Source organism: Colletotrichum phormii, assembly GCF_030913505.1.
Source record: "Colletotrichum phormii strain CBS 102054 chromosome Unknown BDP81scaffold_28, whole genome shotgun sequence".
Taxonomy (NCBI): Eukaryota; Fungi; Ascomycota; class Sordariomycetes; order Glomerellales; family Glomerellaceae; genus Colletotrichum; species Colletotrichum phormii.
Window position 1 is genome coordinate 498,686 of NW_026851470.1, and position 23,819 is coordinate 522,504.

At 52.9% G+C, this 23,819-nt stretch overlaps 9 protein-coding genes and 1 non-coding gene across 10 annotated transcripts; 5 read left to right on the forward strand and 5 right to left on the reverse strand.

The window, feature by feature from the left end:
• Positions 1–2,440: 2,440 nt before the first annotated feature.
• Positions 2,441–3,430, reverse strand: BDP81DRAFT_331671 (dihydrodipicolinate synthase; the record flags this gene model as incomplete). Its single annotated transcript, XM_060585526.1, has 1 exon — positions 2,441–3,430. A coding segment is annotated over one exon (990 nt), but the record flags the coding sequence as incomplete, so codon positions are not given.
• A 1,139-nt stretch (positions 3,431–4,569) lies between these two features.
• On the forward strand, positions 4,570–4,651 carry BDP81DRAFT_t330. The gene has a single exon. It is a non-coding gene; the product is annotated as a tRNA-Ser (tRNA).
• Positions 4,652–5,065: 414 nt separating this feature from the next.
• BDP81DRAFT_331861 (uncharacterized protein) lies at positions 5,066–5,798 on the reverse strand (the record flags this gene model as incomplete). The annotated part of the gene is made up of 2 exons (XM_060585540.1): positions 5,066–5,351; positions 5,434–5,798. The coding sequence occupies 2 exons, from the start codon at positions 5,796–5,798 to the stop codon at positions 5,066–5,068; spliced, it is 651 nt and encodes a 216-aa protein (XP_060439651.1).
• Positions 5,799–8,101: 2,303 nt separating this feature from the next.
• On the forward strand, positions 8,102–9,860 carry BDP81DRAFT_439271 (uncharacterized protein). Its single transcript, XM_060591390.1, has 2 exons — positions 8,102–8,369; positions 8,438–9,860. The coding sequence occupies exons 1-2, from the start codon at positions 8,166–8,168 to the stop codon at positions 9,515–9,517; spliced, it is 1,284 nt and encodes a 427-aa protein (XP_060439652.1). The 5' UTR covers positions 8,102–8,165; the 3' UTR covers positions 9,518–9,860.
• An 827-nt stretch (positions 9,861–10,687) lies between these two features.
• Positions 10,688–11,257, forward strand: BDP81DRAFT_454440 (uncharacterized protein; the record flags this gene model as incomplete). Its single annotated transcript, XM_060592946.1, has 1 exon — positions 10,688–11,257. The coding sequence occupies one exon, from the start codon at positions 10,688–10,690 to the stop codon at positions 11,255–11,257; it is 570 nt and encodes a 189-aa protein (XP_060439653.1).
• Positions 11,258–11,571: 314 nt separating this feature from the next.
• On the reverse strand, positions 11,572–12,594 carry BDP81DRAFT_454441 (uncharacterized protein; the record flags this gene model as incomplete). Its single annotated transcript, XM_060592947.1, has 2 exons — positions 11,572–12,070; positions 12,131–12,594. The coding sequence occupies 2 exons, from the start codon at positions 12,592–12,594 to the stop codon at positions 11,572–11,574; spliced, it is 963 nt and encodes a 320-aa protein (XP_060439654.1).
• Positions 12,595–15,385: 2,791 nt separating this feature from the next.
• BDP81DRAFT_465276 (uncharacterized protein) lies at positions 15,386–17,980 on the forward strand (the record flags this gene model as incomplete). Its single annotated transcript, XM_060594263.1, has 2 exons — positions 15,386–15,591; positions 15,628–17,980. The coding sequence occupies 2 exons, from the start codon at positions 15,386–15,388 to the stop codon at positions 17,978–17,980; spliced, it is 2,559 nt and encodes an 852-aa protein (XP_060439655.1).
• A 74-nt stretch (positions 17,981–18,054) lies between these two features.
• Positions 18,055–19,294, reverse strand: BDP81DRAFT_120306 (1-aminocyclopropane-1-carboxylate deaminase). The gene is made up of 2 exons (XM_060581594.1): positions 18,907–19,294; positions 18,055–18,854 (listed from the first exon to the last, which is right to left on the reverse strand). Exons 1-2 carry the CDS (start codon positions 19,207–19,209, stop codon positions 18,129–18,131), a joined length of 1,029 nt encoding a protein of 342 aa, XP_060439656.1. The 5' UTR covers positions 19,210–19,294; the 3' UTR covers positions 18,055–18,128.
• Positions 19,295–19,961: 667 nt separating this feature from the next.
• On the forward strand, positions 19,962–20,432 carry BDP81DRAFT_454444 (uncharacterized protein; the record flags this gene model as incomplete). The annotated part of the gene is made up of 1 exon (XM_060592948.1): positions 19,962–20,432. One exon carries the CDS (start codon positions 19,962–19,964, stop codon positions 20,430–20,432), a length of 471 nt encoding a protein of 156 aa, XP_060439657.1.
• Positions 20,433–20,852: 420 nt separating this feature from the next.
• BDP81DRAFT_359000 (uncharacterized protein) lies at positions 20,853–21,985 on the reverse strand. Its single transcript, XM_060586372.1, has 2 exons — positions 21,469–21,985; positions 20,853–21,403 (listed from the first exon to the last, which is right to left on the reverse strand). Exons 1-2 carry the CDS (start codon positions 21,755–21,757, stop codon positions 21,072–21,074), a joined length of 621 nt encoding a protein of 206 aa, XP_060439658.1. The 5' UTR covers positions 21,758–21,985; the 3' UTR covers positions 20,853–21,071.
• Positions 21,986–23,819: the final 1,834 nt, after the last annotated feature.

The window sequence follows — 23,819 nt, forward strand, 5'->3', positions numbered from 1 at the left end:
CCAGGCCCCCCCTCTTCGGCCCCTCCTCCTAGGCTCCTCCTGAACGGAACTGAGCCCGTTAGATTGGGCCGTTTGAATTTTACCTACAGGTGAGGAAGGGAGGAAGCAAGAAAGGGAAGGGGGGATGGGCGCGGATAGACAAGCGAAGAATATGGCTCCAGCTGTTTATGCGACGGAGAATGTGGGAGATGAAATGCAATTTTTTTTTTTAAATTCATGGGATGAAAGATGGAGAAACAGGAGCTGAGGCCCCTCCACATTCCCGTTGTGCCTCCCAAGACCTCCATCTGCTTGATTCGGTCAGTGACCGATTCTATCGGCCGAGTGATGATGACATAATCATACAAAAGATCTTATGAGTCTCCCCCCTCTCATTTTCGGTGGTCGGACGGTGGATCTTTTGGCTTTCGGGATGCAGCAGGATGTCGTCAGTAGCCGCGGGCCGGTATGAAGCAGGGCGCTTGGCTGGAAGAAAGCTTATAGATTGACTGGAGCTGTTTGATAGTGGTAGACCGTAAGTGCAGTGTGGATGTTCCAAATGAGATGCGTGGAAGGACCGATGAGATTCATGCGGGAAGTCGCCTACATCACGTCCATCTAATTACCTGCCTCCTGGGACTAATGAGAGTTGTTTCTAGGCCGAGTAGGCTCAAAGATAAGGGTGTTCACTACTACACCAGATTGACGAGTCTTTCTTATTTCTGTGTGAATATAAGGGAGGAGACTCAGACATGAATGCAATGTACGGGATAAGTCTGCGACTCAAAAGCCGGCTGTCATAGGAGAAACATCATCAGCAGCGCGAAATGAGACTCACGAATCGTCCTTCGCGATCGGACAGTCAACTCCTGACGCTCACTCACTACTTGTAATGCTATACAGTTTGTCTGTATCTTAGTGATTTGCTGCCCAGAGGCTCCAGGACTCACTTGAGTAATGGCTTCGCTAGACAGCCTTGACTCAGGCGATGTTCGTTGAGTGCTGCTGTTCTTAGCAGAGCATCCAAAGATCTATCGTCATGAGTTTCGATTGCTGTACTTACGATCCCCGCAGATTTTAGGCCGTCTTAAGTTGATTATGCTTGAATCGGCAGTGCACTTTCTTCCCCGGCCGCAGCTATGAGTATTGAGTCCCACCATCAGATGCCGCGTCATCCGTCCTTCGCGCCCGGCGCTCAATCTGACACGGCCCTTGCAGCTGCGACGCCGCCACTGGACAAGCCTAGCTATGGTTCCGGCCGGAATCTCATTCTCCTAGTCGCCATTGCGGCCTCCCTGATCGGCTCTGTTGTCAGTGCCTTGTCTTGGCCCCGGAGGTGTATGTTGTGATTGTCGGGCGGATACCGGCTTTGTGAATAATCTTCGACTCAGCGCGGCGGTCAATTAGCGATTCTCATCAGGTAAACAAGGTCCGTACCATGACCTGATGCTGAAATTACATATTGAATCCAAGCTGTTCGACAATTTCCACTCAACAAGCTCAAGAGTAAAGCACGTTTCGTAGTGTTTTCGGTGTTATGTTGACAACCAGCCATAGCCTCGTGTCCCGCGGCGCTTCCTCTTAAGATGGGTGCCTCCTGAGGATAATGACAGTCGACTCATCGAGTCCCGAGTACATCCTGACATATTGCCCCCCTTTACTTGGACTTTATCGAATCTTGTTTACTGACACGACCTGGTCATTGTCCGTCAAGCTCATGCGACCTGCTCACATTCCGCTGACCGCTCATCCCCGACCTCGCTAACAGGGAATGCGAGTACTGCTTATTGTCGTCGGGCGTGTAATACTGCCCTTAAAAACTGTAACCTATGGTGACTACATTAGCATTTCTTATCTTATTACATGCCGACGTAACGGAGAAAGCACCGGGAATTCAGATCATCGTGGGAAACAACAGAACAAGGGAGGCGAGTCAGCCGGCTACATAGGAAGTACGTGGGCCTGGCAGGTTGATCGCAGGTCTACTTCAGTGATATTGCAACCTAGGAAGCGGACCCGTTATGTGAGGGTTCAATATGCCCAGTCACAATGTGGACAGTGGCATTGATAGTTGTAGTGCTGCTACCTTCGCTACCTTGACGTTGAAAGAACTATAGACTTTGAATTGACAGGAAGCCAAAAGCCGGATAGCTTCAACTCCTTCGACAATATGAGAATGAACCCATCCGAACTCTCTTGAAAAAGTAGAGCCTGGCCATGTCTATCCTGTTAACCCCATCTCATCGACTTCCGCTTCCAATTCTCTCTGTTGGTATACACGTCAGCAGGGCAACCGTACGGTTGGAACGAAGTGTCAATAATGGTCTATTATTGCTGCGTCTAGAGGTGGAAGGAGGAGATTGTGGGCAGAGCCCACGATCTCCCAGAAGTGGTATATAAGTGAAAGGGCCGTTTGTAAGTGCCTATACCGCCTTCCGGATCCATCTTTTCTGCCGACTGCTCAGAGATCCAACACTCTCTCTGCCTGGTTCAGCCCACCTATCCACTCTTCCACACTCTGCAGCTCCTTGGGCGACAGCTCGGCGTAGGGCTTCCTCGGCACGCCTCCATAACCTGTCCAGTATCTGATTGCCGCCTTCATACTCACGATCCCCTTGACAGAACCGAATAAGTCCGCTGTCGCGATGTCTTCCTCCAGACGTGCCGCCTCACTAAACTCCCTCCGGCAAGAGAGCTCTCTCACGCGCACACACGTATAAGGCGCGAGGTTAGCGAGCTCCACGGTACTTCCGTTACTTCCGTCCGCCTTCGCCTCGAATACCTGGTGCTGCAGGATGTATCTGGCGCTACTGCTGGCGACAAAGAACCCTTTAGGCAAGTCGTATGCCGCCCGCGCGATTGTACATGTATATGGTAAGTTGTCGTCCTCGAGAGTGACGACGACGACGTTGGGGTGCTTCGCGATGCGGCGAAGGGCGTCCGAAGTAAGAGCTGTGGGTTTCAGTCCCGCTGCCACCATCGGGGGGTTTTGAATGACAAGCGGGATAGGAGACTTGTCCGCGACGTCGTAGAAGTGCTGGATAATGATATCATCGTCGTCGAGGGAAGAGGCATAGTAGCTTGGAGGTAGTACCAATGCGTGATACGCGCCGCTCTCAGCTGCGTCCTTGCAGAGTTGAAGTGCTCCGCGCGTCGACTGGGCTCCACACGCGGCGATCAATGGAGGGTTGTGACTACTGAAATCGGTGTGACATTCTCGGTGGATGGTGTCGGCAGCGCACCTGATCATGGTGTTTCGTTCTTCTCTTGTCAGGTGCTCTGCTTCGCCGATGGAGCTATGAATGACGATGCCTGCTACTCCTGCTTTGATGATTCTGGTGAGATGAGTCTCGAGGGTTCTTGTGTCGATATCCTCGGATTCTGTAAAGAAGGCGAGAGTGGGGGGGTATATTCCGCCAGGGAGGCGAGGATGCGTTGCTTTGGGTGCCCCGTACGAGGGGTCCCGTCTGCGGGCTTTTATCCCGGTTGTCAGCCGGCATCGTTGTTGAGAATGTGTTGAAGTCAATATTGTACAGAACTATGGCAAGTGCATAAGGTCAGGAATTTTAGCAACATCAATCAGAAAGGCCAAGAAATCGAGAGCGAACCGGGCAGCTCGCAATTTTATACAGCATACTTGTAACGAAACCACCCGGGGTCTCGGAGTGAACTTCGCCTTATCAAGTATCAGGTGTTAATTTGACGGGGCTCGCATATGAGCAAAGTTCAATATGGCTCCTGAGGTGCATTTCGGTGAACATGTGGCGTTGCGAGAAGTTGGGCAGTAGTTCCAAGGTTTGGGCGGGCATGGAACGACGTTGGAGTGGCTGCTGTGCCAATGGCATATTCTCCCTATTTCGAATGCGCCGCCAGACGGTTGAGAGTGTGAAGTCGAGGGTTAGTTCAGTAGGTTTCCGGTATTGGCGCATCACAAGGTGCGCCACCACGATATCTGAAGAACCCATCCGGTCACTCCCTTCTTCTCGCAACCCTTACAGAAACCTAACGCCTGACGGTTTAAAACAGGAAAGATCATTCTGCATATAAGATTGCTACCATGTCCAGAGCTGAGAGCTCTAGCTTGCGTCAAAGTACGCTCGATACATTAAGCTGCATACCCGGTGAACGCTTACCAGCGTCACGCGTGCCGGCCGTGCCAGTCTAGGTACATGTAGTACCTTCAATATTCGTAAGCTCATTTCTTAATTTGCAGGAGTCCTCAACCCATTGCTTCAATCTTCAATTATACATGATTCGGACTGAACTAATCGGGCCGCGAGGGTCCGAGGGATAAATCTTAATCACGTTCCAAGGGCTGGAAGAGTTGTCGATGGTCCCACAGCTATGTTGTAAGCCCATGATACCGGGGACATGTCCATTCATAAGACGTCGAATTATACCATCGAGAAACCCTTTTGTATAGATCCAAGATTCAAACAAACTTCGTTCCCGGTAACATAGAGCATGCCTGTGCTGTACTGTCGTCGCCCACCTCACTTCACATGGGTCTGCAATGCATGGGGTCTTCTTCTCACGATTGGCCTACCTATCACATCTCCACATCACACTGCATCCGCAATATGGATCACCGGCGTTGTGGCAGAGTGGTCTAATGCGCAAGACTAGAAATCTTGTTCCTTCGGGAGCGTCTGTTCGAATCAGGCCAACGTCGATTACTTTTCCTTTCCTGGCGCAGTTGAATTGTGTCAAACCGCAAGCATGTTTTGAAGTTTTGTGGTTCCAAGTGTCAGTCGAAAAGACGAAGTAAGACGTTGCGCTAAGGCAGTCAGCTAAGTTTTATCGTACACGCATTTAGTGTATCAGTATTTCTAAAGTTTTTGAAGACGAACTCCATATGCCGTTCAAGAAGGTATACATATCTATCGTTGATATATGTTCATGACTCTTCAAGAATCCAAATTAGTAGTACTTCTAACTTGGAAACCTTCGAATTGTGGCATATTACTTTCACCAATTTTCGAACAAAACGTACTTATACCATCTTTACTTTTCAAGTACGCGGCCGAGAAAAACATTCTTCTAATCTCGAACTACCTAGTACACATACATCAGCTCTTGTGTAACCTCACGGGTGTCTGCCCCAGAACCAGGTTAAAGAAACTCCGATCAACGCCCCGTCCTGTATATCTCTCTTCATCTCGGACTCGAACCTGTCCATGTCTCGGGTAGTCTGGAGAGTGTCGACGCCTCCAGATTCAAGTATAGATGGCATTACAGGCCTAGAAACCTCGGTGGCTATCTTTCTCATCGACTCTCGCATTATACCCTCAACGCTGAAAGTGTTCCAGACCTTCTCATCGACATCAGTAAAACCAGCATCTCGAAGCACGAGGGGAAGTTGAGCGGGCATGCTGTGTCTAGTTATCAATACCCGCAGGGTGAGAACACCAAGACTGCCTTGTGTCTAGATAAAGAACTTTGTGAAGGACTTACAATGGATTACGGCCGACTTTGATCGACCACATCAACCTGATCCTAGACCACTCGTCGAAAGCGTGGCTAGGTGGGACGTATTTCCAGGACGTGTCGCCTGCTTCTTCCCAGTGAATGTATCCCCCGGGGAGCAACAGTGTAAACGCGTTAGTAGCCAAGGTCTTCCAGTCTTCTTTCCGCATTCCAGACCCAATCAATCTGATGTGTACCATGTCGAACGAACCGCGCATTTCTTCTGGGAAAGACTTCAAAGCATTATGCTGCAAGAGAGAGATATTTGGAGGCAAGGTCGATGGAGGCGGAAACTTGGTGGTGTCCATGTTGATACCTCGTAACTCGGCGGAGGAGGGAAGCAACTGGGCCATGTCTCTCAGCCAGATGCCGGTGCCAGTCGTGGTCTCGGCGACCCGGGGGTTCTGTTGCTTTTTGAGATGTGTCAGAATTTGCTGGGGACAGAGACCACCGCAAAGAGGGAGGAAGATGTTTCTATGATTGCACTCGAGCCGCTCGCGCTCTTTGGCGAGGCCGCCGCGGTTAAGGGCTGGACGCTATCTTGGTCTTTGTTCCATGGCTCCAAGCCAGCGTACGACTGCGGATGGGATACTGTTGCCATTGTGCAAGAGTTTTTCAGCAAAGGTTATATGTATCGTCGAGACTTTTACCGACAATGGGCAGTACAATGGTAAGTGTGTAGGGACCAAGAGCCTTTTATAGACCAAGGTCACACGAAACTGAGCTCTTAACCGAGGTAGTAATTGAGTTGAAGACAAGAGAAGCTTTGGCCAATCGCTCGAGGAATTGCTATCAACGTTGAGCTGTATCTACACATTAGGCTCTCGGGACTTGGTCATCAGGAGCGCGATTGGTGGATGATGTGTCATTCGCGCATAGTTCTGATTGTTCGAGAACAGTCTAAGATGCGGCTCAAAAGACAGGCTCTAACCCAGCACCCTTGGCATCGCCGAGTTCGGTTCCGGCATGCAGTCTCGGGCTTAGGCGCTACAATAGGCACTTGGCACATGTATGAAGTTGAAATGTGTCGCGACCGCAAGCTTGCGTTGAACTAGTAAAGAAAGTCATCGCCACCGCTGTATGTGGGCATCGTCCACGTCTTAGCAGGAATACATCAGTCGCCCTCAAGATATTCTCGGGAATGAGAAACAACAAGCGGCTCTGTGAGCTAATTGACTTGCAACACCACACGTATATAGCACGCCGTAGTTGTCAACATGAACGGACCCGTCCATGCCATCTTGAATCTATTCTTGGCGTCTGGAGATGATGCCGGACGCAAATCCCAAGGAGAAGGACTAGGACAGCAGAACTCAGAATATGACCTCGCGAGTCTGATGCATTCCTCCATCAAGAGAAAAAGCTGCTCCATGATCGATATTTCATCACCGTTCCCGTATGTCTAAACCCATGTACGAGCGTGGAACGAGAGGCCCGTGATAGTGGAGAGAGGATCGAGCCTTCCTGGATGGCAACCCGCCAGACCGCCATACCACCAGAAGCAGACAAATGTCGCAATCACTCTTCACTCCGCTCAAAGCCGACACTGTCGACTGGCCCCAGTGGCCAAAGGTATGTCATGCCAGAACGTGTCGAATATTTCCAACACGGTTCCATGAGATACTGAAAGTCTAAACCCTCGCAACAAAGTTGCAATATGCTAAGAGCATCATAATTGTGAGGGGAAAAGCTCCTCCGAGCAGGGGAGACTTTTTCGGGCTCCTTGCCCTTTTATAGACCTCTCGGTTCTTCTTTCTATCAAGGTGTAACCGTTACCAAAATGTCTGTTGAACTTACTTTTATGATCCCGCAATTTTGCGGGTACCAACTCTCACCAAGGGTTCAGTGTTCGGGGGGGACAAAATGGAAACATCGTCCGCATCCAAGGAGGAATTGTGCCAAAACCTTTAACATCGACACAGTTTCAAGCAGGATAACCACTCAGCCGCAGAACCTTGCACTGTGGCACGCAGAGTAGCAAGACCTGGTAGGAAAGAGAGGCCGGAGTGGAGGATAGGAGTCAACTGTTTACACAGTTGGGCACTTTACTAGCTAAGGTAGGTAGTCAAGGTACATGAACCATGAATCTCGGGTTTCGCCCGAGCTTGGAGACGAGACCACAGATCCAAAGGGGTAGCCTCGAGACACAGACATCCACCGGCAGTCATGTGGATACTGGCGCCGTAGCCTCCGTCTCGGGACGTCCCGACCGGGATCGACGTACCCAGAATCCATGCTTCCGGGCTATCGTCATCTCAGCCGTGCGACGCTCACGTCAAGTGACTCTTGGCAGAAAGAGCCATACAAGACATCACAGCCTTTTGGATTTCAGCTCGGAAAGTCGGGCATGTAATTCGAGTCGCAAGCAGTGCAGGCTTCTTCAGCCTTTGGATGGGGGCCTTTGTGGCCGAGAGCTGAGGTGTAAGTTCTCCTAGTATAGCTGTGGCGTTGAAACATTCCGGAGCCGGCGTTGGCGCGCGCGGCGCTTTATCGGCAATTCAACGATGCCACGTTGTGTATCTGGTAGTTTTTTGGGCGAATTATTCAAGCCGTGATGTGATTGTGTCTCCCAATTGTTGACTAGCACGTCGATGCCGAGCTATAAAATGCCTGACCCGGTCCCCTTGGCCAAGTTTGCTATCCCATCTACCTAAGAGTCAAGACAGAATACGGCAAAGATTGACCAGCAATCTGGCCCAACTCCTCGAAAATCAAACAAAATGAAGCCTCTGCCTGATAATATCACGGAGTTCATGAAGGCGAACTCCGACTCCTTCCCAGAAGCCTTTGTGACCTGCTGGAACGACACTGCAAGCGACAATTACCAGATGAGCGTCCACGATTTCGAGCAATTCCCATGTCTTTACTACAATAATTGTGATTGCCCGAAAATGGAACCAAAGCCGGATATCGCGGGGAAGTGTGTGAGTTAGAAATTCCAGACACCCAGATTCAACATGATTGTTTTGCTGATTTTGTTCACTGTGTCCAGGTAGTGATTGCGTTCACTATGACTGCTTTCTTTACTCTATGTTTATCAATATACTGCTTCATCGTCGGACGTACCAACGAACAGCGACAGACATTCAATCCGGTCGACCGGTTTGTTCGCAGACGCATATCTGAGCCTCTCCGCCACTTCATGTATCGGATGGGTGTCAACCCTGACTTACAAGCTCTCATCGCCTACGATCTCGTCAATACTTTTAGCGACCTTCAGCTTGTGACAGGCCTCGCCATTTTAGTTGCCGGATTCACAGAGATAGCCCAACGCAAGATCTCGGTTTACCATTTTCTCATCGTCACTGACCTCGCATGGTTCTGTACCAACTCTCACCTGCTATCGCTGGTAGTCACTCGAAACATGAGAGATAGTGTCAAGAGAACGCATCCGGATCGTTACAATCGCGAGCAAACCGAACTTGCAGCACGTCTCAGTCGCGCCCTCCGGATCCTATTGATGGTCTCCACATTTGCATTCCTCATGTTCGCGTTCTGGGCCACTGGGTTCGAAATGGCCTATGCCTACTTGAGCTGCCCGATGGATTGCATGTTAGTCGAGGAAAAGGGGGGTGGACCTTGGAACCAGATGGTGGCCAACATGGTCTTAATGTCGTACTTTTATGCCGTACAGATTTTCCTCACTTGGCGTACTGGTCGTATCTACTGGATGGACCACATCAGGAGGTTCCTTATTGACAAGCAAGGCCAGCCAGTCAACGTTCTGAACCCAGAAGTGGTTTTCAAGCGATGGACAGAAAACAAGGTGTGGAAGGTGCTGAAAACTTTGCCCCTTGGCTTGTGGTACTTTATCGCGTCTGAAACCGGGACGCTGCTTGGACTGACCGGTTATTTCACATTTGGGTTATGGTCTCTGCTCTTCGATCGATGGGCCGCACGCGTGCTCTTAGAAGGAGCCAGTGACGATGATGAGATCGTATTCAGCCAGCTCGTCCCACTGTTCTTACTCATTATCCCCTTCATGGGCATCTTTGAGTCCTATGCTCGACATTCGAAGGAGGTCAAGGAGTGTGCCACAGAGCTGGAAAGTCGGACATCGGAGGGATCATGAGGACAAATTTGTTTCATGCGAGTGGTGAACCTTGAGTAAGAACTGGGACGAAAAGGAAAGACACGGGGATACAGGGTGACGTACGAGATACCTATGACTTAGGCAAGGAGGAAGAATACCCAGAGATGCGGAATGCCATAATTCGCCGAACATCGGATTGATTTCGATTTAGAGAAAATGTCAGCTTTTTTGCACGGTCAAAGCAACATGGCGGTGTTCATCGTGTGTTTGCCGTCAGGGTTGGCCAGCACGTTCCCATCGTTGCCTCTTCCGGCGGTGTCACGGATCGTCGAAGCGTTGGCACTTTCAACCACCAAGAGGCGTACGAGGAGAAACCGTCAGCCGGCAAGGCAGATGTCCCATGAGACATGAAGAAGCCACACCAAGCAGAGAGTGGACATGAAGACGTCGAGATTTCACAGAATCCCTATGGGATTAGGGCTGAATGGGAGCAAGAAATGGGAACAGGCACCGACATTTGCCCAGCGCCAAAACGCTAGAGCGCGAAATGTCTCATTCCCCGGCCTTCACACACATGCCAATAAGAGTGCCACCCATTCCTGACACTTTTGCTTTGACGCTAATGTCCCGCCTCCATCAAGCTCTTCTAAACGCGTCCGGCGTAGCGGTGGCTGAGCGTAGGGGCGTGTTTTACAGGTTTCCCGGCACGAGATGATGAGAGGGCGGGCCGAGGATGCCAGGCAGTGTGCCTTTGCCATTCCAAACGAATGAGGGTAAGAATTTTGTGACGCAACTTTTCTTGAGATGCTTCAGAAGAAGCCTGCATGGTTCCTGGTACTCATGCAGCTCAGGGATCGCCACGATCAGTTGGCCTCCTGAAGGTATACGAATCTAGCCATATACCTCACTGGGTGAAACCAAAGGGCGGACCGTCAGCCTCCCGCCAAGCTCACATACACAATTCGAGGCACAAGTGCGTCGGTAGATTCGATATAAGACGACCGTCACTCTTTCCCAAGTAGGAGATTAAGGACCGGACGACATCAGAACGTTCATTCACCTCATAGATCACCGTCATCACTCACCATCGCCTCCTCTCGCCCGTGCCCACGGCTCAGACATCGCCCGCGGCCATATCAACCCGTCAATCACCCAGCACTTTGGCGACAACCCATCACCTACATTCACACGATCTCACATACACTCAAAATGCGTCCCTCAACCTACCTTCTCGCAGCCCTCTGCGCATCAGGAAACGCCCTCCAAGCCATCGACGTACCAAACCGCGCCAGCGAAGCCATAGCAGCCGCCAACGCAGCCATCAAGGACCGCCGCGACCTCAACGCCTGCAACTCCGTCGCAACCTCTCTCTTGCCCAAGATCACCGACGGGGTGCCCACGCCGCCCGCCGACGTGGCCGCCTACATTGCGCTCTCAGTGACCATTACGGACGCCTGCTCCGACCCGACCATCACGGGGTCCATCGGCTCCGCGTACTCAACCTACGCGTCATCGTACACCTCGTGGAGGGACAAGCATATCACCGACTTCCGCGCGCTGTGGCAGGCTTGCAGCGACGTTCCTGGCGCCGTTGACGTTTTGCCTACGGGTACGGATCAGTGTAGCTCCGTCGTGGCGCAGATTACCAGCGCGGGGCCGGTCAACGGCGGCGGGTCGGGGGGTATCGGATCGCACAACGCTGCCGCTAGGCCCATGGAGACTGGGGCGGTTGTTGCGGCAGCGGCTATGGCAGGATTTGTTGTTGCTGCTATTCAGTAAGAGCTGGTTTGACGCTTGCGGTGTGCGCCTTTGACTGAAGAACCGGAATCTGTAGGAAGTAATGGAGATAGGGAATGGAAAGTTTTATTGGCTCTAGTTAATACCTTGATTGAGGAGGAAGTAATGAGAATCATGACGTTACTGGGATTTGACGGCCTTTTCAAAGAGTATCAGACGTAAAGGAGAAATATAATTAGTACTTTCATTCCCCTCGTTGAAGCTATACGCCCGCTTCCACGTGGTATCTCAATGTTTCCTCGCATTTGACATTATCATTAGGTTTGTTTCCAAAATATCTACAAAAATCTTCTTCATCATAACAAGACGGCAAAATTCCAGTTCTCCACCGCCGAGTGCGACTTTTTCAAGTCTCTCTTCAACCAGCACCGAAGTTCCGCGGCGCCATTGATCATGACGTTGCCCCACGATACGCCGGTACACTGGGCCGACTTTGCGCAAATCTCCATGCAGTCGCCCATCGTGCTCGCCTGCGTGTTGGACATGTCGATGGCGCCGTCGTCGCCGCTGTAGTCGAGCCCGCAGAGCCGGAGGAAGCGCTTGTCGGAGCCGATGACGTTGTAGACGGTATTGTCTGCGTCTGGGCAGATGGCGTTGCCGCTCGAGGTTGCTATCGGAGACGGTGTTGATGTGGAGGTGGTTGTAACCGAGGTTGGTATCGTTGTTGATGCGGTTGCGGTTGTTGTTGCGTCGCTACTGCTCCGTGGCATGGAGGAGGAGCTGGACATTGTGGGCACGATCATTGTTGTCGATGTCGAGCTTGCGCCTGTAGTTGGCGTGGGCGTTGAGGTTGAGCTGGAGCTTTGTTAATCGAGATGCCCGCGCGCATATCAAAGTTCAAGAGAAAACACATACCTCGTCGTTGCAGCGCTCTGGTCCGACTTCTGATTCGCGCCGATACCGACACCAACACCAATGCCAACTCCGAGAACAACCGCAATAATCAGAGCGACTAGCAGCCAAAACACCCACATCTTCATGCCGCAGCATTTGCGTCTCCTCGTGCGGTCACTGTCCTCCTCGTCGTGATCGAAAGCGCTCTGCCGAAACCCCCGCGTTCGAGCGGCCTTATCGTTGCCGGCGCCATCCGGAAGCGGCGGCGTGTCCTCGCGATAGAATGTAAACTTTTCATTGTTCATCGGCGTTGGGTCATCGCCGACCCAGTAGACACTTGGGATGGACGCCTTGCCAAATATAGATCCCTTTGCACTCCGGATGGTGGCCGCTTTGCGGGGTGACGGCACGGTGCGTTTTGCTTTGAGGTCGCGGGGGACGACCGGGTCCGGTTCGTCCGGCGGAGGAGGGCGGTCGTTCATCATCTTGTTACCGACGATTCCTGTCCCGTTGCCACTTTGATCTGGGCGTTTCCGATCCCTCTAGTTGAATTCCTCCAGTTGGATGTCCTGTTCTCCAGTGTTGCCCAATTCCTATTCGAGCCCAAGCAAATGGTTGGCAATTGCAATTGCCGATGTAAGGCCCTGCAGACAACAATTGCCAGAGTTGCTTTCTTTCTGTGGCAAGGCTGTTGGCGTAGCGTGTAGGTTGGGTTATACGGCGAGATCCCGCACCATTATCTCGGCCTTCCTGGGACGAGGACAAAGTTTCGCAGCTTCGCTGTTGCTGGACCCTTGGCTTAAAAGAAACGAATGTATCTCGAACAAATGCGACCTTGTTTCAAACGAGCGAAAGTGGGCGCGCCCTGGAAGCGCAATGCGCTGCGCTGCCGCGAGTGAATTGGGGTCCTCTGCCCGTATCCCAAACTCCAGCCCGTCACACGTCGAGCGGAAAAAGAGTGAACCGCTTTGTGGGATATTTCGCCTTTAATTGAAGGAATGAAATTGAAGCGAAACGTAATGAATGAGAGTGAGTGAAGGAAGGGAAAGAATGAAGGCGAGAGAGAAACGAAAAGTGGGCAAACAGAGTCAACCGTTGCCCGCGAATCCATGATCCGTTCAGGAAACTCTCCTCCCCCCTGCTGCTGGGCTTTCCCCATCAATAAAAGGACCTATATAACAGAGTCCGGAAGTGGTGGTGCCCCTGTTGTGATAATTTCCCGGGCCTGGGGGATGATGTGACGGACTAGGCCGCTTTGGCACGTCCAAGCAATCTACACCATGGAGCCATGGTTTTAGGGGCAAGGATCATGACGGTGTTGGTTCGTGGCTCTCTGAGATGAGAACCAACATGAGGAATCAGTTGAGTTGGAACAGGTCGAAACATCCAAAGTGAAAGAAAGAGAAGATCATGAGAAGATATTCAGAGATCGACTTGCCGAACTGGAATGCGAACAACGCTGTGGTGTTTTGCCCATACATTCGGGATGTTCGCCTGCCTCACCCGAGGAATACAATGCGACTGTGACGGTCGACCCGACTCACCATTCCCAAAACCGCCAATGAAGACAACGCTCGGCGGGCTGTTTTCCTCGACAAGTTAGCCCCCCAAGCAGATGCCCTACCCCCTACCCTCATCGAAAAGAAACGGTCCTAGCGCATCCAGACCAGACAAGCACACAGGTAACAAGACGAAAGCATGTGCGAGCTGCGAAGTGCGAACCAGCCACCGGGTGCTAAAGAAAGCACCTTGTGGTGGACGCGAAGGAAGGGTGGGAGTCTGACTTTGTCGCGCTGGCGCCACGAGTTTCGTACTTTGCGTCTGAGTCGACCCCTCAACCCTCCAAGAGTGATTTAAAATGATCCTTTGGCCCCTCCACTCTTCTAACAGACGGTACGGATTCATGTAAGTTCTAGGCTCTGCCTTTCCCAAGATGACGGTCCGCTGTGCATGAGTCGGCGCCGCGCATCTGTTCGCTTTGGCGTGCTCTTTTTTTTTTTGTTTTTTTTTTTTGCGCTTTGCCTCACCACTATCGCTTCCGCTTTCCCGCGACGGCAACGGACTGTGCTACAGATGAAGTGTTGAGTGGCGCCAACTCTCAAACCCCTCATCTTTCAGAGAGCCTCAGTGCTTCACTCATATTCGTTGCCGTGGTCACTTGATCCAAGCTGCGGCAGGGTAAGGTGAGCAAGGAGCAGAGGTAAAGGGTACAGAGGAAAGGGAACCGCTGGATACTTCATCTCTGGGAGAGAGTCATGGAAGTGGTATGTGCGGATAGGAAACTGGTCAAACTAGCAGAGTTTGCGATTCATGAAGGGACCGTTCATCTCAACTTTTTCATCCGAACGGTGTCCCTGCGAGGAGCCCAACCTCGAAAATATCCCATGGGAAAACTGAAAAGGCAAGGGAAACGAACGGAACGGGGAAACGAGCGACAAAAGCCTGCTTTCCAGCCTTGCTAGCTTCGAGAATAACAACAACACTCAACTCTTGACGCCCGATAATCAAACTCCCACGGCCCAAAGCAACGTGCTTTCACAGCATTCCATGGCCAAAGCCCCTGTCCAAGCCCTTGTCGTCTCTTTTTTGCGAAGGAAGGCCATTGCCAGAAGGAAAAATCCCCGAGCTTTCGAAGCCCTGGAATGCAGCCTAGAATTCTTCTTCCTCTAATTATGGCTAACCACCGAGGCCTGAAAGCTGAAAGCCTCATGTTCGTCCTCGGCTCTGCGAGTCTCCGTAACACTAATACCAAACAGGTTCCCGTTGCCATTGGGAAATGAAGACGAGGTCGGTACGGGTCTACTAGTCAACAAGTCAAGCAATTGTCAAGGAAGCCCTCTGCTCTCTTGGTCTCCTCTCCGAGGTCTCCAGCCCCCAGTCCCAGGGCGATCGCTGCAAGTCGGGCATGAGGTGGTGTGGATCATCTCCACGAACATCCCGGCATTCCGTCCATCGGGCACCAACTCGACGCCGCTCTCTTGAGATGAAAGGTTGATGCCAATCAACTCTTCTCCCTTTGGAAGCTTCCTTTAAACATGCACGTCGTCCCGGAGCGGGTGGCCAATGTTGCATGACTCCCGCAAGACCTTTCCTTGTCTGCTCTTATACTCGCTGCGTTTTCTGCTGGTTTCGTTGGAGGAAACTTTCCAAGCGGCCTGTCCTTACCGTCCCATCCCGCATCCGTACCAGACCAAAAAGAGGGTGAAGCCATCGTCAAGTTTTTCAGCTGCAGTGGAGATTTCATTTTGATCATCATTTCGGCCCGTGGACTGCAGCATGACCCATCGACAGGCCCCGCCGCAGCCGGCCCGGAGCTCGCGGCCCCAGACCGAGAAGGTATCCAGCTCGGCATCCAAGAGCAAGGGAACTAAAGCAACGGCACCGGCTCCGGCTTCCAAGCCCGCGAGGCAGACGACTCCCATCGCAGCACCGAAGCCCGTCCGCCCGGTTTCTGCTCATAAACTTCAGCCCCCGGTGCAGCAGTTGACGGGAAACCCAAGCCCCCCCTCTTACACCAGCTTCAACGTCCCACCTCCCGCGAGCCCAGCACCGAAAGCCGGCGCCGGTGGCCCTACAGCACCTCCGAAAGGCCCTCTATCCGGCGTCGGCCGCGTAGCCGACCTCCGCAGCCCCGGGCCCGGCGCCCTTACCAGCTTTCCGCCACCGCCGACACCGCCGCAGAGGGAGTCCGCCGGCTACTTTCCCGCGGGCGCAGGACAGCAACAACTATCATCAGCGCAAATCAAGGCAGTCGCAGCTCGTGTCCCGGCTAGTGCGGCCAATGGAGTCCTTACACCACCCGAAAAGGCAAAGAGTACCGGGGCAGCAGAACAACGGCGGCCTGGCATGATCGACTTTGATAACCTCGAAGAGACGCTCCAGAACCTACGCTTCGCGCCCTCGCCGATGCTGTCTACTATCTACTCCGCCCCGTCGACACCTCGCGACGAACTTGCTACCCCCGACTTCACCGCCAGCACCACCACATCGTGCTTCACGCCACCCTCCACGAACCCCACGCCTGAGCCCGTGACGCCGTTGGATCTCACTCCACGAGGACCGCCGCCGCAACTGAAGCAGCAGCAGCAGCTAAAGAAGGAACTCACAATGTCTCCCACCAGACCGCGCGCCAACTCCCGCAGGGCCAGCCCGCCCAGCAGAAAGCGAGGACGCGGCGTCGTCGCCTGCATCGATAGCCCTGTCACCTTTTGCACGACGTGGTACACACACCCTACCGCGCCCGACTTCTCCATCTGCTCGAAGTGCTACGAGGACCACCTCGTCGGCACTCGTTTCGAGCACGACTTCCGGGGCAAGATCTGCGACGACAACAAGCCGCGGGTCTGCCGCTTCAGCAAGCCTCGCGTTAAGGACCATCTTCTCCGCAACACCCTCGCCACGGGACGCATCGAGGACATCGTGAGCTTCCTCCTCCACAGGAGCGCCGTTCCAGACTGCAGGGGTGCCGATGGAGCCAAGGGAAGCGAGGGGGCGAAATGGTACCGTCCAAAGAACAATGCTGTGCCAAACATGGTTGTCTGCCAGGCCTGCTTCGAGGACCACATCCAGCCGTACCGCTTCGCGGCCAACTTTGAGCAGGCCACAGGACAAGCCACCAACGATGTATGGTCCTGCGACCTTTCCACCCGTTTTATTCAAAACATCTACAAAGAGGCGGCGGTCAAGGACGACTGGATCGGCTTCACCAAGGAGGCTTTCGCCAGGATGGATATGCCCCCCTGCGCCAAGCGCCAAAAGGTTACCGTCACCTCCCGCAAGTGGTTCACCCCCACGGCCGCAGGCCACGACGGCGTTCTTGTATGCGCCGCGTGCTACTGCGACTTCGTGGCCGGCACCGGCGAAGAAGGGAAGTGGTGCGGCGCCGGCACGAACCTCGCCTCGCGGTACGGCAGCCTTGTCTACTGTGCGCTGGGCCACTTCAACATTGGCATCGCAATGTCCTGCGCCACCGAGGCCAAGCAATACTCCATCTTCTGGAAGGCCCTCGACGCGGCCTGTACCGAGGAGTTCTGCAGTCCGCAGGGTATCAAGGACGGGACGTGGTACACGTTCCCCTCCCACCCGGCCGAGTTCGGCATCTGCGCCGCCTGTGTGTCGACCGTCGCCGAACCTCTCGGCTTGAGCTCCTCTCTCGTGCCCAAGTGTGGCGTGTCATCCGGCACGACGCTCCTGTGCTGCTTCAACCCTGCAAACCCGCGCTTCGCACCGTACATGACGAAGCTTCTCGAGTGCCACTTCACGGCCGACACCCAGCCGCTTGAGTCCTACGCCCTCGAGTTCGCCAGCCTGCCGCTCTGCCCGCGCGACGAGGATTTCCGCGACAGGCGTTGGTATGGATGGCAGGAGTGTACGATCTGCCCGTCGTGCTACCATGAGTTCATCCGCGGCACGACGCTGGCTGCCGCCATGCCGCTCAAGGGCGGAACCGCGGCCCCGAGCCTCATGTGCGAGATGTACAGCCCGCGCATGCGCAACCTCTACGCCCAGGTGTGTGCCCGCAACGACCCGTCTGAGCTGCTTCGGGTATCTAAGGCCCGTCGAGCCGTCTATGTCGAGACGGTGCCTACGATCCGGCAGATGATTATGGAGGCGCAGATGGCGCTTGGCCAGCAGCGTGTGTCGAACGTTGCGACCTCGACGAGTCGGGCTATGGGGCAGGTTAAGGATGTCGTTATGCTGAGCCAGGGGGTTTATAGTATGCCTGGCGTTGGATTCGAGTTCACCAATCAATTCGAGGCTCAGGGGGCCTCGTACAGCAAGCAGGCGAACTCCATCATGGCAGAATATGGGTCGGGATCGCGAACTCATGTTATTGGAACGTTGGAGAAGAGATGGAGGGAGGTTGAGTGAGGTGGGATGCCTTGAATGAGTGAGGACGAATAAGCATGTTATTCCCTTTGTCTAAAGATACCACTTAGAATATGAAATCATTTTCCAAAACATCCACCACTTCTAGTCTTGTTCGATGACTCTGACTTGAGTAGCAAAAGCACTGAGTTTACTCCGTCAGTTTCGGGTACGCACTCAGAGCTGCCTGGCCACCGGTATGCAAGAACAACGTGGCTTTTCCATCAAACCCTCCTGCCTTTGCAGTATGCAGCAGCCCAGTAAATGCCTTACCGGTGTAGACCGGATCAGTCAGGATTCCCTCCGTCCTAGCCAGCGCCTTGATGCCCTCCGCCGTCCGCTCATCAAGGTGACCGTAAGAGCCCCCCAGGTACTCATAGTCAATCTCAAAGTCCTCCCTCGTGATCGACGCGGGATCCAACCCAATCTTCTTCGCCGCGGTCCTTGCAATGTCCAACACTAGCCCCGCTACATCGTCCTCAGGCTTCTTCAGAATCGAGTACCCGACCAGTCGCTTCCGCGAACCATCACGGCCGAGCTGCTGCGCGAGCTTGAAGCCGGCGACCAGGCCGCCCAAGGTCGAGCCGGATCCGACTGCGACTACGATGTTCGAGATAGACTTTTTGAGCTCGTCTTCCCACTCGAGGAGCTCAAAAGCCCACCTCGCGTAGCCTAGGCCGCCTAGAGGATGCGTGCTTGCTCCCGCGGGGATCACGTAGGGCTTCTGCCCGCGGCTTTCGAGGGTGGAGATGACGTCGTCCTGGCTTGTGTTTGGCGGGAAGGTCTCGGCGCCGAGGATCGAGTTGAGCTGGATGTTGCCTGCGTATTTGTATTCTGCATCGTCTGATGGAACAGCAGTCACTGGGAAGAGAGCAACCTTTCTATCCGTCAGACCACGTGAGAGCTAACAAAGGTGGCGGGAAACTCACTTTTAGGCCTAGTTTTGCCGCAGCCGCAGCCGTCTGGCGCATGTGGTTCGACTGGGTCCCGCCGGTCGTGACTATCGTGTCCGCACCTTGGCCGATAGCATCCGCCAAGACGTACTCGAGCTTGCGCACCTTGTTGCCTCCGAACGCGAGGCCAGAGTTGCAGTCATCGCGAGCAATGTAGATGTCTCCCTCCTTAATCCCCTCCTGGTTCGGGAGTCGCTGCAGCCGTTCAATGTCGACCGGCCGATCATAGGTTAATTGGATGCGAGGGATCTCGCTGAATGGATGCGGGAGACTTACCATGTTTGGCTGGTTTCTAGTGCCATGTACTATCGTTTGAGATGTTGGCTACTTTGCCTCAGAGATCAGTCTTGCTGTTAGTGTTGAGATGCGAGAGTTAAAGCCTTGACATGGGACTTTGGAAGAGGGGCCGTCTAACGTGAGATGGATAACCCCGCTTCAGCTAATTCCATGTTAGCCTATGACGTGCGATTGGGAACAAGGCCGTGTGGTTTGTAAGCGGTTGCAGTTTTGAACATGACTTTCGCGATCAAACGCTTTGGTGTAGCAATGAACTCCATTTCCATGTTACGCTCCGCATATACCCGTACAGCTGACCAGGTAGCATGCCAGAGACCCAGATTCTTACAAGAAAACTTCGAAGGATGTTTTAAAGAAGTTGACCATATTATCTAGGCCAAAAGGTTGGCCATGATCTATCACTAGTTACTGCTAGAATTTGTAACAAATACTACCGTCTTCCCTGAAAAGTCAGAAGAAGCCGCAAGTAAACCGAACCTCGAGGTCCCGTCACAAAGTTGGGTACGCTAATGACTGATTAAGTTGTTGCTCTCCGCAATTCTCAACCGGCCGTCAAGGCAGGGTTTCGTCTCAACTTTCTTTCGGCCTTCGAGGTATAGAGTGAATTGCACAATATAAAAGTGCAACTTGCCTATCGACATCGTTCTTCTAGTACACGCGTGTAGTACTTCCTCCGCCTAAAATCCAGCCTCAAAACAGTTCACCTACAAATCCCCAAAGACAAATCGGCAAAAATGCGGTGGCAACAACTTATCTGCTTGCTCATTCCCTTCGTCTGCGCGGATAGCCCCCCCAAAGACCCGACCCCCGTCACGCGCATCGCAAAAACCCTTGCCTCGGCGCCCACTTTAACTTCATCCGGCCCGAAACCGACGGTTGAAGTAGATCGATTCAAGTACGTCCCAGCGACCCGAGACCGGGAGCTATGTTGGTACGACAGCTTCGTCGATAAGGTCGACATGCCCATAAGGCGCGGGCACTATTCCGCCGAGATCCTCAAAGCCGTCTACGACTGCCAGGACAAGTGCCGGCGGCCGCTGTCTAACGGCGACGAGTGCAAGTATGCCTACTACGTCAAGGGAGGTCCCAGGTCTAATGACATTTGCCTATTGGACAACAAGGGCTTCAACCCCAAGGAGATAAATGTCACTGGTCCGTATGATTCTTGGGTCTGCGTTGGCAGCGATAAAATCAATCAGGCCTGAACTTGAGTGAGGATTTGGATGTAAGTTCAGATAGTCGGGAAATGATGAAGATTATCCCGTGACTGACAGTTCTAGGCGTTGTACACAGCTAGCAGCTCTGGGATGCGAGCATCGATCAAATGTTGGAATTTGAAGCTTGGCCATATCAGCATCACCAAGAACGAAATTTGGCGCCCGTATTTAACCCGATCATACACAGCATGGCTAGGAGACGCTGTAGTCGATACCTCAACGTCAAGCTTTGCGACTCATGAGCACAATTTAATCGGCAGTCTACTCGACACTGCATTGGTTTCAGCAACAGAAGCCACGAATAATGGTAAGAACACCAATTTACCTGGAATATCCTAATCTATGCTTAACTTTCTTTGGGATCCCAAAAGTGGAGACAGTCAAATTCACTCGGCAAACATCTAAAGGGCTCAAAACTTGCAAGGATCGATGTTATTCGAGAAACCTTTGAGATTACACAGTACTCAGACTCCTTATGAGTGGTAAATAGTTGAAACGACAGTAAATGCTAAGGTATATGTTCCATAGCGCCTAAAATGCAATCCAGATCCAGTAACGCAGATTTCATTCCTGTTGATGTTCGTGAAAAAAGCCAAATTATTCATCAAAACCCCCTCATCCCCAAATTTACAAGAAGAGCGCGCCAACGGCAGCGGCACCAATCAGGCCGAGACCCTGAGGCGACACAATACCCGCAGCATTGGGAGTCTGGGTAGTCTGACTGCCTGCCGTGGTCGGGGTGGTGGTGCTGCCGCCGTTGTTGCTGCCGGATCCGGACGCGGAGGTCTGAGTCGGGGAAGAGGATCCGCCGCCGACGGCGCCGGGGGTGATGGTGGTTGTGAGTTGGGCCGAGTTAGTGGGGCGCGCCGCTGAGACGGACGGGGTAGTGGAAGCGTAGGATGCGGTGGAGGCGTAGGAGGTGCTGGCGAAGCCGCAGGTTCTCAGGATGTCGTTGATGTCTATGTCAATGTGAGTTAGTACAGGACAAGATTGGGGGACCTTGTGTTTTGGTTCATCTGCTTACCATCCAAGTCATCTCTGTCCTGGACGTTCTGGTCCATGCAGCTTGCGCAGAGCGCGGCGTACTGAGAGACGTTGATGCTGTTGTTTGTGCAGACGCACTGGGCCTCAAGACGATCCTCGGTCAGGTCATTGTTGATGAGGTCGTCGTTGACCTCACAGGCCTGGCCGAGGTCGTAGATGGGGCGGCAGACGGCCTGGCACTGAGTGGGAATGTCATCGTTGTCGAGTTGGAGGTCGGCCTTGACGAAGGCGACGGCAGCAAAAGACAAGGCGACGCGGTTGAAATGCATTTTGGCTGTTGGAGTTGTTCTTGGTGACTGAAGTAGATTCAAGGCTGGATATGGCTGGGAGATGTGCGAATCAAGGCAATGTTGTGACTTTTGATCGTGATGGAATGCTGATGAGAATCCAGGATGTAGAGCGGGATGATGCCGGATATATACTCATGTTTCGAACGACTCTCCTCCCAGGGGCGAGGATCCATGGATCAACAACACAGAGTCGATCAACGGCAGAAGAGACGAACAGACACACCACGTAGGAACCATCCGGCCGTGTCTCGGGCAGCGACCGCGCATCGTCACTCAGAGGCTTGGGTCTTGGTTGGTAGCTTGGCGCTGGCAGTTCTCCATCTCCGCAGCTTCCACTCAAATTGCAGGTATTCGAAAGTGGATTCCGATGAGGGAAGCCAAGAAGCCCCCTAGCTGCCCCAGCCTCAATTGGCGACTCAACATCCCGGGCATTATTCGACGGTAGTTTTTTCGTTGTGTGAACGTCCTGCTAAAGCCCACCGAACAAGTCTAAATTGAACACACGCTAATTACCTAAAGTCGAGCTCTCGGCAAGTGTTGCTTGGGGGCCTTTCAGTTCCCCGTCAGAGCCCTATGTCATGTTTCTTCCACCTTGTCGAAGACAGAAGCCCGCCCTCCGCTGTCCCCGAATCCCCAGGAAAGCTTAATGTGATACGACTAGGGGCCCTTGCGAGCCTGTGGACAGTTACAGTTTGGCAGAGTCCAAGACGGAGAAGTGTCGCGTGCTACAATTGACAGCATAATCATTACGGACATGACCGCACCTTGAAATGGTAATAGTATTCACGCAAGGTCAATGCCGGGTGAACAGCCAAGCACCCCCAAAGTGTCAAACAACTGAAGTGGCGCCATAACAACCAACCAACAAGACAAATCTGTACTAGAAGTGCGAGACAATTAATTATTTCACTTCCATGGAATGCCTCTCAAAAATACATGTAGTACCATTCGCCAAGGGAAGGAACACAGATGTCTACGCGTACGCTTTGCCCGCACCAACAAGATTCGGTACTAGGCTTGATGTCTCGTCGTCTTCCAGCAACTGCCAGCCGTGGATCTTGACAAGGCAAATGCCCCGTCGATTAAACGTTTGTTATTTTAGATTTCTGCCAATCCATTGTACTCCGTACTAAACTTCCATGAGTACGGAGTACGAATAAGGTGATTACCAGAGATACCCGTACGTAAAAGTTAAGAGGATGAAAATTCGCCGCCGGCACATCCCCGCCAAGCACAGCAGAGCCACGGCGACACGCACGAACCCGCCTCCTCACACAACGAGAACACGCATTCCAGCAGCCATACCCGTGAGGCTTTCCTTCCGACTGGATCGTCCACCATCCACGCCATCCAAGGATGCCCAAGAAAAGATTCGAACGTGAGCTGTCGTGTTTCACATCTCTACTTGGCGCATAGTCTCAAAGAGGGAGAGCCTTGTAGTCGCAGTATTCTGTTGTTTACGGTTCGTCCAGTCATATCCTTAAAGCTTGAAGGGGGGTGTTCCCTGCCGGCTTACCCTTCAGTACCCCCAAATGACGCTGCGCTGCGGATGATCGACACCACGTCCTGCCACTGGGATCATCATCGGCGCAGGAGTCTGTCGGTCTGACCACTCGGGAATGTTTTCTGCGGTTGTCCTGATTGTTCACTGGCTGTTAGTCTCCGCCAGCCTTCGTCAACTCCACGCAATATCAACACCATCCACAGCTTTCCTTGCAGCTACATAGGCGTTTCTATTCGTAGGGAGACTACGCGGGGCAGCATCGAAGCGGGGGCTCTGCGTTTGCCCAAAAAGGCTCCAAAGCTCCGCGGTGTCTCCATGTCCAGGCCAGCTGAGAGGAGGTGCGGGTACGTGATGCTAAATTTAGGGCCTCATGATGCGCTTGCATCTTGGCACTCTGTCAAAAGAAATTTCAACCAACAAACAAAAGTCAACACAAGACCCACTGGAAATTTGACATCGAATAAGCTTTAAACTCTTCTCATGATCGAACGAACTTTTTGTCTTCTAGATTTCAATCCCAGTGGAAGAACACAACCG